This window comes from Myxine glutinosa, chromosome 1, assembly GCF_964187855.1.
Source record: "Myxine glutinosa chromosome 1, kmMyxGlut1.1, whole genome shotgun sequence".
Taxonomy (NCBI): domain Eukaryota; kingdom Metazoa; phylum Chordata; class Myxini; order Myxiniformes; family Myxinidae; genus Myxine; species Myxine glutinosa.
Genome location: NC_136261.1, coordinates 123,936,187 through 123,949,121, shown reverse-complemented (window position 1 = coordinate 123,949,121; position 12,935 = coordinate 123,936,187). Strand labels below are relative to the sequence as shown.

Here is a 12,935-nt window from a genome sequence, read left to right as displayed (position 1 = left end):
CGTGGTTCCCGTGGGCAGTGAGACGTTCTAAGGTGTCTTTGTAAGCAGGCAAAGTTTCTAGTTCCTTCATGAGTTGACAGTACAGCCGTGCGCCCTTGGCATACTGATGATGGCCTGCAGCGGCAAAGATGTGAAGCATCTTGGTAACAATGCAGGACAGATGCCCATTGTGGTCTGCAAGTCGCTCGGTTCTGATAAAGACCTTGATCACATCTACCATGTGGTGGTACTCCACCCAGAGTGCAGGTGTTCTTCCTCCTTTTGCGAGTCGTTTGAAGGTTTCTTCAAACCTTTGCTCAAACACTGGCACTACTGGGTCTGAGTGTCTGGCTCCCATCTTCCCATCAGCCACCTTCTCCATGAAGGTCTTCATGTCACCACGCTCCTCCTCAGTGAAGGCAAGTTTCATGATGTGTTGATAGATGGCTGCATCGATGAGGAGGTGAACACGGATTGCCTTGTCAAAACATCCTCCATCCATGATGTGGTTGGCTGTCGTACTTCCAGGATAGATCAACTGGATCACATCTAGTAGTCCAGAATCTTCCATGATGTTACCCATTGATCCAAGATAAGACTTCAGCAGGTGAAAACCACCCAACCTTGGAATGACGGGTAGATTTGCCTGCTTTATTATATTCACAGCCTTCAGCCAAATCGGAAGATCAAAGGTCACTATAGCGACCCCAGCGCGCCGTATGCACTCTTTCAGAGTGGTGAAGATGGTGTTGAGGTCATTAGGGTCTCCTTCAATAACTGGGAGGAACTCTATCTGTGTGCTCTGCTTTGCATCATTAGCATGGATTCTCTTCATCCAGCCATTCCAGTTGGAGTGTGGGAACTCAGGATCGTTGGCTTTGATCACCCACCCCGCTGCCCAGAGTGTGTCACCTGGAGTGAGGAGTGGCTGATCATGAGCCAGGGAGGAGGAAAGCTCAGCGAGGGGGAGAAACATGATCGCGTTCATTCCTATCTGTTTCCTGTTCGTAAATGGAATAATCTTTACTTCAGTTCCTCTCAGGATCTTAGCTTTGTCGAGTGCCTTCAACTTCACCCGGGGGAAAGCTGCTGTTGTCTGTGGATCTGGCAAAGGTGGTGCCGGAGAGGTGACTTCGATCCAACCCATTGAGTGAAAGGGAGTGTTTCCATGAATAGAGACAATGTTTAAATCTATATTGTCTCCAACAAACTGAGTGACTGCATTGTTTGTTTCCCCAACCTCCATAAAGACCACCTGATCATTACTTGACAATTCACTTTCACTGGCTGGCACTTTGGCTGTCATCACTGATTGATCCTCAAGCGCAACATCAACCGCAACCTCATCATTGATCTGTTCATCGGTTTCCTCCACAATGGTGTCAAGAGTGCCAGAAGTATCTGGAACATCATCTCCACTCCTACTATTAAGGAAGCAGTATTTGTAGTTTTGTGTCTCCGTGTAAGACTCAGTGTATCACAGCCGGTGGAACTTGTTGAGCATCCATTTTGACCCAAATCTATGATCAAGTTGTATGGCAAGCCCCATTTGGTGTGGCAATACTCCAGACCGAGGTCGACAGGCCTTAATAAAATTCTGCCCCCAAACGGCAACTCTTTCGTCTGTCTTGACAATCGGTCTCAAGAACATCTGAAGGCTTCCAGGAACAAGTGTCAGCTGACTATCGATGTCAGTCATACTGTGTGTGGTGGGGTATGACTTTGGACCTAAATCAATCAAGGCAATATCATTGGATATGAACTTGAGTGCCGTCTTTATGATGTGAGTCTTCTCATCTCCATGGTCAAGATTAGCATGATGCACTCGCAGAATATTGTCGGTGCCATCTTTGAGACAGAGTACATCTGCCCTTCTTTCCTGTGTTGTGAAATACAAGGTGTCTTCGTATTTCTCTAGAAGTTTTATTTTTAGCCAATGCTTTGAATAAGAAAGGCTCTTCTCTGGTGACTGATCAAACTCCTGCAGCTTTTCATGGACTTGGTCCATGTTCATTACCCCATGCTCTAATTCTGAGTCTAACCATTCGCAGAATTCAATAAAAACTGCCTCTCGCTCCTCATCAATACTCCTCTGTCCTCTCTTCCTTTTTCCTTCCTCATCAGTCTTGGACAAACTGTCACCTCTCGCAAACATAAGTTTGCATCGCAAATGGTACGGTGTTTCTTCTGCTACCAAGTCGTTGATCCCTTCCAGGCGTCCAGTGACTTCAGTGCCCCAGTCATCCCCGCGACTCCGTGCTGTCTTCAGCAAGCTTGCCTTCAGTGTATCTGCAGTCAAATTATCTGGCACTCTGTATTTCTTTCTAGCTTGTGCTGGATTATTTTTGTAGAGCTGGGCTGGTTGGTTGCAAAGAATGCATACATCCTTATACAGGAGGTCAACTGACTGTGATCTTCTAGAACTGCAGCCAGTTGATGAACTGAACTCACAAGTAGTGCGTCTTCTCTTCAACTTTGATGACTCTTTCTCTGCCTTTGATGCTTGAGCTGACTTCTTGGTGGTTGCAACAAAGTTGTTGTACAGATCATTTTTACACTTCTGGTGGTACCTCAGTTTTCCTTTCCTTTTGAGCCTCCTTCATACGTTCCACAACAGTAACATTTTCGACAGTTTCTGCTTGTTTCAGTAAAGTTGAGTATCCCTTTGGAGTTGCCTGTATGAGCCTTTCAGCTGGTGTATCCGAGCGTGCACAGATGAAGCAATTGAGCACAGGTGGAGTAACGTCTTCATCCATATTGCTAGACTCCATGTCCTGCAAAGTAGAAAATGAGATATATTTAGAAATTATTTTTCCACAAAGGAGTGTCTGTGGTGAAATATAAATGTTAACAATCAACTCAGAATCATGAAAAACCCTTATTTGACCCCTCATAAGTTACTTAAGGGCCGATTTAAAAAAATAAAAATTCTCGAAAATAATTTTTCGGTACCCGAATTCAACAGCTTTTTTTCTGGGTTTCCCACGGGAGTTGACCTTCAACATTTTAACACATGTTATTACACACCTTTACAAACATATTGGTGAAGAAATTTTTTGGTAACAATTTAGTTAACAGATTTTCATATGTTTCCCTTACTAAAAGACTGCATTTGACCACAAGAACCTGCTACCAACTGTAAAGCATGGTGGTGTAAATATTATGGTTTGGGGCAGCTTTGCTGCATCAGGGCCTGGGTAGCTTACCATCATAGAATCCACTATGAATTCTTCATTGCACCAGAGGGTGCTTGAGGATAATGTGAGGCCATCTGTCGGAAAGTTGAAGCTCAACCGAAGGTGGACCTTGCAACATGACAATGACCCTAAACATATCAGTAAATCCACCAAGACATGGCTGAAAAGAAAGAAATGGAGGGTTCTGGAATGGCCAAGTCAAAGCCCGGATCTAAATTCCATCGGGATGTTGTGGGGGGATTTTAAACGAGCTGTGCATGCAAGAAACCCCTCAAACATCGCACAGCTGAAATAATTTTGCATGGAGGAGTGGGCAAAAATTTCTCCCAGTCGATGTCAGAGACTGGTAGACAGTTCTAAGAAACACCTACTTGAGGTTGTTTCTGCCAAAGGGGGGCAATACCACCTATTAGAGCCAAGGGTGAACTTACTTTTTCCACATGCGAAATTTGCATTGATGTTTATTTAAATTATACAATGGACTACAAAATGTAAATGTTTCATGATATTTGTGATATTATATCACCGTTATCTTTCAATATTGTTGAAATGAAGATCAAATAGCTGTATATTGAAATATGTTGAAAAAGTCAAAACTTTACATGGGGTGTACTTACTTTTTCACGTGACTGTATATTGCTATTCACCCGATTTCTCAATGGTGAAGATTCACTTAACATATTAAATAATTCTCGTATCCGAATCCATATTCAGATCTTCACCAGAATCGAATCGATTAGTACTTGCTAGCGGCTAGGGTGCCGGCTTAGGATCCTAGGATCCTGGGTTCGAATCTCGGTCGATCGCCGAATTAATGCCAGGGGGGTTGACTCAGCCTGTCATCCTTCCGAGGTCGGCTAATTGAGTACCAGTTCACTGGTAATTCCATGTTTGTCGTTGAAGGCGGCAAAAAAAGGGTTGGCGTCAGGAAGGGCATCCGGCCGTAAAACATTGCTTCAAAAAGGGGACCAAAAAAACAACAACTACCACGGTCCCCGAAAAGGCCAACCCCCGCTTTGCGGGGAAAAATGGCCTCTAAACGGTGGGTTTTTTTTTTTTAGTACTTGCCAGAAACCCAACCTGTCCACCAAGTTTGGTCGAAATCCGTCCATAACTTTTTGAGATATCCTGCTATGTATCGGTTTTAGCCCTATCTTCCAATGGTCTATCAATGGATTCCTATCTGGAATCACTTTAAAAATTCTAGTTGCCGGATCTGGATCTTCACCAAAATCTAATCATTTCGTCCTTGTCACATACCCGAGTTCTCCGCCAAATTTCGTCCGAATCCGTCCACAACTTTTTAAGGTACTTGTTCACAGACAATCAAACAGAAAAAGAAGTACAAATACATTCAAAGTACACCGCCCCGTGCCAAATAATTAAATATGCTGCAGCGCGGCATTTCCGGGGCGCCTCAGGCGCCCGGCAATACCGCAGTGCAGCTCATTGAGGCTGCATTGGGAGGGAGAGATGCACACTAATTGATTGATTAATTGTATAATTAAAATCAATAAAAGATTATCACAAAATATTTTCATAATCAATTGGCTAATCGCATAACTAAACCACTAGTGCTTCATCCGAAGATGTATCTTTTAGAAATTTAATTAAATAAGTCATTTATAAAAAATTAAATAATTAATTGATTACTCAATAAATAATTAATCGATTAATCAATAAATAATTAATAGATGAAATGATTAATCAATAAATCAAAAATATCCTTGATAGCCACATCACTTGGTCACTCATGTCCAAATATTAGCTTCCCAGCTCAAAAGGTGCCTGAGATATTGGCCAAATGAGAAAGAAAATAAATAAATGATTAATAATGAAAATAAATAAATAATAATCATAAAAAAATTAAATTATTAATCAATTTGGTCAGAGAACACATAAACTACCACTATTTCATCAGAATCTGTAACTAAAAAAAATAAATTTTTTTTGTCATTAATCGAATAATTAAATAATTAATCGATTAATTGATTAATTAATAAATCAAAAATATCCTTTGCAGCCAAATCACCTGGTCATTGGCATGTCCAAATATCAGCTTCCTAACTCAAAAGGTGCCTGAGTTAATGGTCAGAAGAGAAAGGAAATTTGATTAATTAAATAAGTACTTAATTAATCGCTAATAATTAAATAACTCCTCAATTTATTGATTAATCAAAAAAAAAAATACAGTTTTTGACAAAGGACTTGCTCACTATTGTGCCGAAATTTCAGCTTCCTAGCTCAAAGGATGGCTGAGATATCGTCCGGACAACCAAGAAACAAACAAACAAACAAACAAGAAAGAAAGCAAGAAAACAAACAACCAGAGTGAAAACTGAGTACTCCCTTTCAGCGTGCGTCACTGCCGAGCCCCCTTCGGTGCCCAGCAATGACGATTTGCAATGCCTGGAGATGGCATAGGAAAGGAGCGGTGTACAACAGACAGACAGGGGTGAAAAAATAACCTCCAACCATCTTCGGTGGCAGAGGTAAAAATGTAACCACCTGCTCTTTGATATGACCTTTTTTTTCGGTTTTTTTCGAAAATGTGTTTGTTCAAAGCAAGCTCAACTGTGTCCTCTGCAAGATGACATTTTGAATACTATGAGGTTGAAAGGGGAGAAAAGCTGTGTTGCAAACCTTATGCGGGTTGCTTGTCAGAGAAAGCAAAGAGCAATGTTGAAAGCATCAGGAATCTGTTTGATATGTAACCAACACGAATCGACAAGGAATTTTCCTGGCTATGTTGTCTGCCAGAGGTACACAAAAGTACAAGTGAAAAAGTGAAGTTGCATAGGCGTAGACCATTGATCATGGCAGGAATGCTTTTTTGACTTTATCCGCCTTCATTTGTTGAGAGAGGGAATAAATAAGTGTGCAATTGTATTTTGTTTATTCTCTCAAGGGACAAAAAAGAAAGAAAAAAAGAAGGTGGAAATGCATTTCTGGGATTGATTGCTTCATGAATAATGCAAAGGTTTTCGAAAGGTTTTTGACGGCACTTACACGTCTCTGTGATCACCTGGCACTGCCCTTGTCTTGCAGGCACAGCTCGTATCGCAAGTCGTTGCCACAGGCGGACTCTGCCGGTGCTGAAATGGCGACCGAGGGTGACACATCGTTGCGAAAACAAGAGCAAAGCACATACATCGGGCGCATAAAACCCGAACTGTACAGGCAACGGCCGCAAGGATCTGGCACGGACGAGATTCAAACGGTCGAGAGATCCGGGGCAGTGGGCGGTACTCTACCTGCGAAGGCTTACTGTGGAAAGCTGAACGTGCTTCTTCGTTACAACTACGAAACGGAGCAGCTCGTGATAAAGATCCACAAGGCGGTCGACCTGCCTGCCAAAGACCTTTGCGGTACCTCCGACCCATACGTGAAAATTTACCTGCTGCCCGATCGAAAGCGCAAGTTCCAGACCAAGGTTCACCGTAAGACTCTCAACCCAGTCTTTGATGAGACTTTCCACTTCGAGGTGCCGTACAGCGACCTGCAACGACGCAAGCTGCATTTCAGCATTTATGATTTTGATCGCTTCTCGCGCCATGACATCATCGGACAGATTGTAGTGGACAACCTATTGGAGATAGCAGACACGGCACGCGAGTCTTCCATCTGGCGCAATGTGGAAGAGACAACCTCGGTAAGTGTATCTTCTGATGCTCATCTATTTTATACGCAACTTGCACAACTGTGGTGCCTTTTCCTGTTGATATCATGAAAATATACCTGTTTGCAATATTTGGGAGCAGTTTTTTTCAGCAGAAAATTGATCTTTTATTTATTTTTTATTTCAGATATTTGTTTAAAATTGGGGAGAAAGGATTTGAGAGAGAATGTCATAAATGGACAAATTTGATAAATCCTGCAAGACAAAATATTGGACAAGGACAATAATAAAATAACATTTACAATAAATAAAACATACGTTTACAATAAAATTAAATTATAAATTAATCAATTTATTAAATAATAAATTTACATTTACATAAAGGACAATAAATATTGGACAATGATAAAATCCCCCCCTCCTTCCCATGCCTCCTGCCCCAAAGCCCTCTCCTTCCCACAGATCTTCCGATGTCCCTGTTCTCTGCTGTTATACTTGTGTGCTTCCCTCTCTTTCCCCATCTTGTCTCCCGCAATGTATGTTTTGCGTGACCGTTTGTTTTTTTTGTGATTGATGTTAGCTCTTACATGAGCCTCAATGTTGTATACAAAAAAAAAAAAAAAAAAAGGAGTGGCTTTACCATGCAGGAAATCCATACTAATGCGGCTTTTATTGCAGCTTTGCATGCCACTTATGCTGCAGCCAAGAGGTGGTTTAAAGTAGCAAAGGAATTGGTGAAACATAATTTCTGCACTTTGTGTTCTCTCATCTACATCAGGAGATGAAAATATTACCAAGATGGAAAAGATCATTTTTAATCTCTGTGGATTAATTGCTAAGGACATTGCTGACGTGTTTGACCAAATGGTGCAGAGCGTGCACACTGAGCTGTTCAATCAGGGCTTTATTCTCAAATGAACTATAAACGGGCACTGCGCTGCATCACAAAGTGTGTCGCCCCTCAGATGGACCTTAATCTGGAGCCAATATGTTGGATTTAAATTGTGGATGTTAAAGATTCCGCAGGATCTTTCAATGAACGGTAGGAGAGTTTATGGTGAGGATACCCTGGATTCCATATTCCTGATCTATACCATAAGCAATACAACTGCTCTCCAAGCATCGCGGCAACTCCCAGACAGGTACTGCATATGGATGGGAAAATGGATGGATTAATGACCAGTTGGACTTGTTGAAGTTTTCTTCAATAAAACTACGAAACGGAGAAGCTCGTGAAAAATGAAGATTGCACGACGATGATGGTGTGAACCTCTACACGTCACCATCATTGTAAACATCTAGGACCAAACGAGCAAGAAAAAGCATCTGTTAAATACAGGAAGTCCAGATTAAATACATTTAGACCCCCTTTAAATGTTTTAGACTCCTTAACATTCTTTTTGACCTTAAAGACCCCTCAGACTTCTTAAGACTTTTACACCCTTTAGACCACTTAAACCCTTTGACCCTTAGGCATTTTAGACTTTTAGACACATTAGACCCTCCTTGGACATTTTAGACCCCTTTAGACTCCTAAGACCCTTTGGTACCTTTAGACTTGTAACTACTGTTGGGACATAACCTTTAGACAATTTTAACCATTTTAGGCCCTTTGGATCTTTTAAGACACTTTAGGCCCGATCGACCCTCTCTCTTAGACCCTTTGGACCACGTAGATCCCTTGATCCTTACACCTTTTAAACCTTTAGACCCAATATACCCTTTTCTTATTTGTCTGTATGCCGCACAAGGTTGCTGGATAGCATCATTGGCTGAAGGAGTGATTGTGCTGCTGATGCAATGACTTCTGCTGGTTAGAGCAAGAATTTGGAATTTCGCCATGGTGCCAGCGATGGGTCGGGATTCAAACACAGGCTAAATAGCTTAAAGGCGAGTGTGCGTACCTTTAGGGCCATCTTGTCAGCCCTATAGACCCACTTTAGACACTTTAGACTCCTTAGACCACTTTAAACCCAAACTACTATGGGGAAAATACCCTTTAGTTATTTTGGCCACCTTAGACCTTAGACACCTTAGTTAGACCCTTTAGACTTGTTGACCCTTTCGACCTCTTCAGACGTACATCACACAAACATATATAGACTTCTTGCAAAACATAAACTATACATTTTTCAGCAAGTAATAGCAATCTCCACCCACCTGGAGGCTAGGTACTCTGCTTGTTTTGAATAGAATTTGCATATTGGGGTCCTGAATTGTTTCACTAATCAAAACCTAGAAACATATTGTGTATTTGGATTTTGCAAGTATCGTGCTACACACGACATCTTTCTTTTTTAAATTATTCAAGAAACTGAAGGATAATATTGTTATGAATTTGGGGTAGGGGGGAATATCTAGATCCAGGTAGATCTGCATTGGTAGGTGCTCCGATGATCGTGATAGAAGAAGCATCTCGATGTACAGTAAGTCAGGGACCTGTAGCCCGGATGTCAGATAAGTTGGATATTTGTCCCTGTTACGAGGGGGCGGGGCATGCTAATTAGTTGAGGGATTATGGATAAAATTCCCTTGTATGTCATCCCCCTGTCGCTATCCCGTTGTCCCTTTTGGCACCGCACCATAGACACTTAGCTAGGCCCTGCACACATTAATTAAATCCCCCCCTTACAATGACTGACGATAAAACTGACCGGAAGAAACAAACCCCAAGCGACTGCGCAGTACGCCACCATGGCGATGGAACATCGAGCAGGTAGGCTGAGGCCACACCCACCTCACGATTGATGGACACCAAGGGTTTGATGGGCAGATGACATCACTGGAAGGAAGTGGCAGAACTGATTGGTGAGTGACCGATGGCATGAGACAGAGGTGACGCGGCCATTGGTTGAGAGAGTGCTGACGTCACACTGCGAGTGACAACACGACTCGCTCGCCGGCATTTTCTCTCTCGTTCTGGCTTCCTCCATGTCTGGACCTTCTTCTGCCCCCTTGCCTTCTTGTGCTTGGACCCCTTTGTGCATGTGGATCTCCTGCCTGCCCTAAACTTCCCTTGCAGTCGGCGAACACTGCTGCTCTGCGACAGACGTTGTAGAGGTGTTGGGGCGCCGTCAGGTTTCCTCTCCTGGTGCCTGCGTGCGAGTGCTGTGTGGCGTGGGATGGACCGAGCCGCGGGGCCGGTGTTCGCGCCAGCAGACGGACCGTGCACTTCGCGCCAACCGGAGCGCGTTGGCCGACGGAGCTGCACAACATGACAGTTCCTGGCTGAACCACAAAGATAAGATGCGCATTCACCACACAACGGTTTATTTATTTATCTTCCGCATCTGTGTGTATTTGAAATCTGTGCAGGGACATCCCGATATAGGGTTTAGTTATTTATCGGCACGGTTATTTTGTTCTCGGAGTCCGGCAATAAAGCCACATTTACTTTTTTGACATAAACTCCATTTTCGTGTGACTTAATTGATTTCAGGCTGAAGACGCCTGCGACCGTGAAGGTAAGTCGGAATTCTCCCCCAACCCCCTTCTCATGTATGATCCGCCATCAATTGGAAATGCCTCAAAGTAAGCTCAAATCCATCCGTGGACACTCTGTCTTAACTGAGAGCGTCCGCATGACAATATGAAAGGGAAATTTCATGGACAACTTAGTCAATAAATATTGCTTCTCCAGGATAATGGTCCATGTATACCTCTCACATTGCAACCTCTCACATTCAATCTTGTATCACTGTTGGAGGAGGTTTGTTAGACTAAGGGAAGTGATGTTAAAAACATGACTGCAACAAATCTACTTGGTGTCATTGTTCAGGTTCAAAAATGCATTTGTCTACCATAACATGCCTACTATAATAGTTGAATATAAATAAAAAGCACATGTAAGAGTCTCACATCAGTTCATGCACAACTTATTATATTTCATTAAATTATAGTTTTGGAACAATATCCCTTCTACTTTTAATGATAACCTTCATTGGAAGGTCAATCATATATAATTATATTTAATGAGCAGGATTGTAAATAACTAACAGGTATATATGGGAAAATTACACACCCAGACTCTGGGAGGGAAGAATAATAGCAGGCCCTGTGGTGAGCCATACCAGTGTTTTGCCACCTGAGCTATCTGGGTGACCCCACTGAGCATGTAATTACCCTGCGCTCGTGAAGCGAAAAGCGGGGTTAGGCATTCGGTCGCATACGTGTGCCGTATGTGTGCCATACGTGTGCCGTGTCTGCATTTTTAAAATTAATTTTCTTGGCAACCATTGGTCCGATTGACACGAAATTTTACCATAGAAGCACCTCTGCCTGTATAATTTTTTGATTCATAATTATGACGTCGTAGTCAAATGGCACGGACGCCATCCTGGAAAAACGTTACACCTCCATATCTCCCAAACCGCTCAATGGAAAAAATTGAAACATGGCTCATTGTCAAGTACTCTCACCATGGGGAATAAGATATTGTTACGGGCATCGAGGATGAGGACCTGAGTCCCAAACGTCACTCCCGACTGTGTGTTATAGGGTGACTAATGTCAGCGACCCCAAGTCCTATACCCAACCCGCCGGGCCGAGGCCCGCAAGCTGGCCGAGTGGTTTTTGGAAGCTTGAACTTTTGGTTTAGTGCAAGGAGTATAAACTGCCACACTGTCAGCTCAGGGGAGCTTGCAACCCGATCCGAAAAAGGTCAATCAAACAAAATGAAATACAATCAATTTACTTCAAATAATGCAAAACGATACAATAATCAAATCATATGTGTACAAGTATGACAGACTTAATTAATTAATAATGACAGACTGAAACAATTAACACAGGCCACATACAACTGATATGAAAGGCCAACACAACATCCGCACACAACACTCTATCTAAACCAGGGAAGGGAAGGTAAGCAAAGTAATGACATAATAATCGCAGGGAATTTAAATAAAATGTGATTTGAGGATAGGGATGGAATGGGGTTCAGGCCTGTTTGAAGAGCAGCTTACTCAACGTTCGTCAGAGCGGGCTTGACGGGAACCAAGGTTCACCAACGTTCCGCAATCCCCCTCTCCTTTCATCAACCTACACGAGCAAGGATCACGTTTTCACCACCCTGCCAAGAGCCGCTCTTCTTCTTCCCTCTATCCTTCTCCCCCACTTTCTTGCTTCTGGAACAGTTTTTGGTTTCCGAGGAACTTCGACTTCTTTAGGCACACTACTTTTGCTAGATCCTTCTAAATCTGCTTCACAAAGTCCAGGAAACAGTGAATCAGCAAGGCCTCCACGCCGGCCGCGTTTCTTCTTCCTCTCCCTTTTTCTGCCCTTTTCTTTGCTTCGCAGAAAAAGGGTTGAATCCTTCCCCAAAGCTGTTTTTGTGCAATACCACCAAGAGTCAAAATTAGGTGGCGTAAAGTGAGTCGGTATGGGGTAAACTTTAAGAAAAAGGAAAAATAAATACGAAAAGGTCCTATTTGGGGAACCAAAACCGAACTGACACCCCTATGCAACACACCCCAAACAACACACCTCCCAAATGACCGACATTCCCACAAACGTAACAACATGTTGATGGTGATGTCATCAGTACCTCAATTATGACGTCATAATTCGACAAGTACAACACTTGATCTGATCAGTATGAATAAAACAAAAATTCCTCTGCAACGGTTAGTTCGAGGGATACAAAATTTTCAGAATATGTGCGGCTCCTGTAGAATTTTTTAAATGATAATTATCACATCATAGATCAAGTGGTACAGATGCCATCTTTGAAAAAATCGAAAAAAGTTGCACCTCTATATCTCCGAAACCGCTCCATGGTAAAAATTGAAACATGGCTCATTGTCAAGTACTCCCCTTGGGGAATAAGATATTTTAATGATGATGTCATCAGTGCCTTCGTTATGACTTCATAATTCCACAAGTACAACACTTATCCAATCATTGTGAATTATTTTTCTCAGCAACTGTTGGTCTGATTAGCACGAAATTTTCACCATAGGAGCGCTTCCTCCTGTAGAATATTTTAATGATAATCATGACGTCATAGGTCATGTGGTACAGGTGCCATCTTGGAAAAACCGAAAAATGTTGCACCTCTATATCTCCAAAACCGCTGCATGGAAAAAAATTGAAACATAGCTCATTATAAAGAACCCCATATGGAGAATAGGTTTTGTTAA

The 12,935-nt window shown here is 42.5% G+C and overlaps 1 protein-coding gene across 2 annotated transcripts in view; it reads left to right on the top strand.

Moving 5' to 3' along the window:
* The window catches only part of LOC137427978 (synaptotagmin-9-like), a 218,062-nt gene that overhangs the window by 49,389 nt on the left and 155,738 nt on the right, over nucleotides 1-12,935 (top strand). For both annotated transcript variants that reach the window (XM_068117857.2, XM_078776706.1), the window contains exon 3: nucleotides 6,225-6,828. In XM_068117857.2, the coding sequence (XP_067973958.2) occupies nucleotides 6,225-6,828 (604 nt within the window). The remainder of the gene's footprint in view (nucleotides 1-6,224; nucleotides 6,829-12,935) is intronic.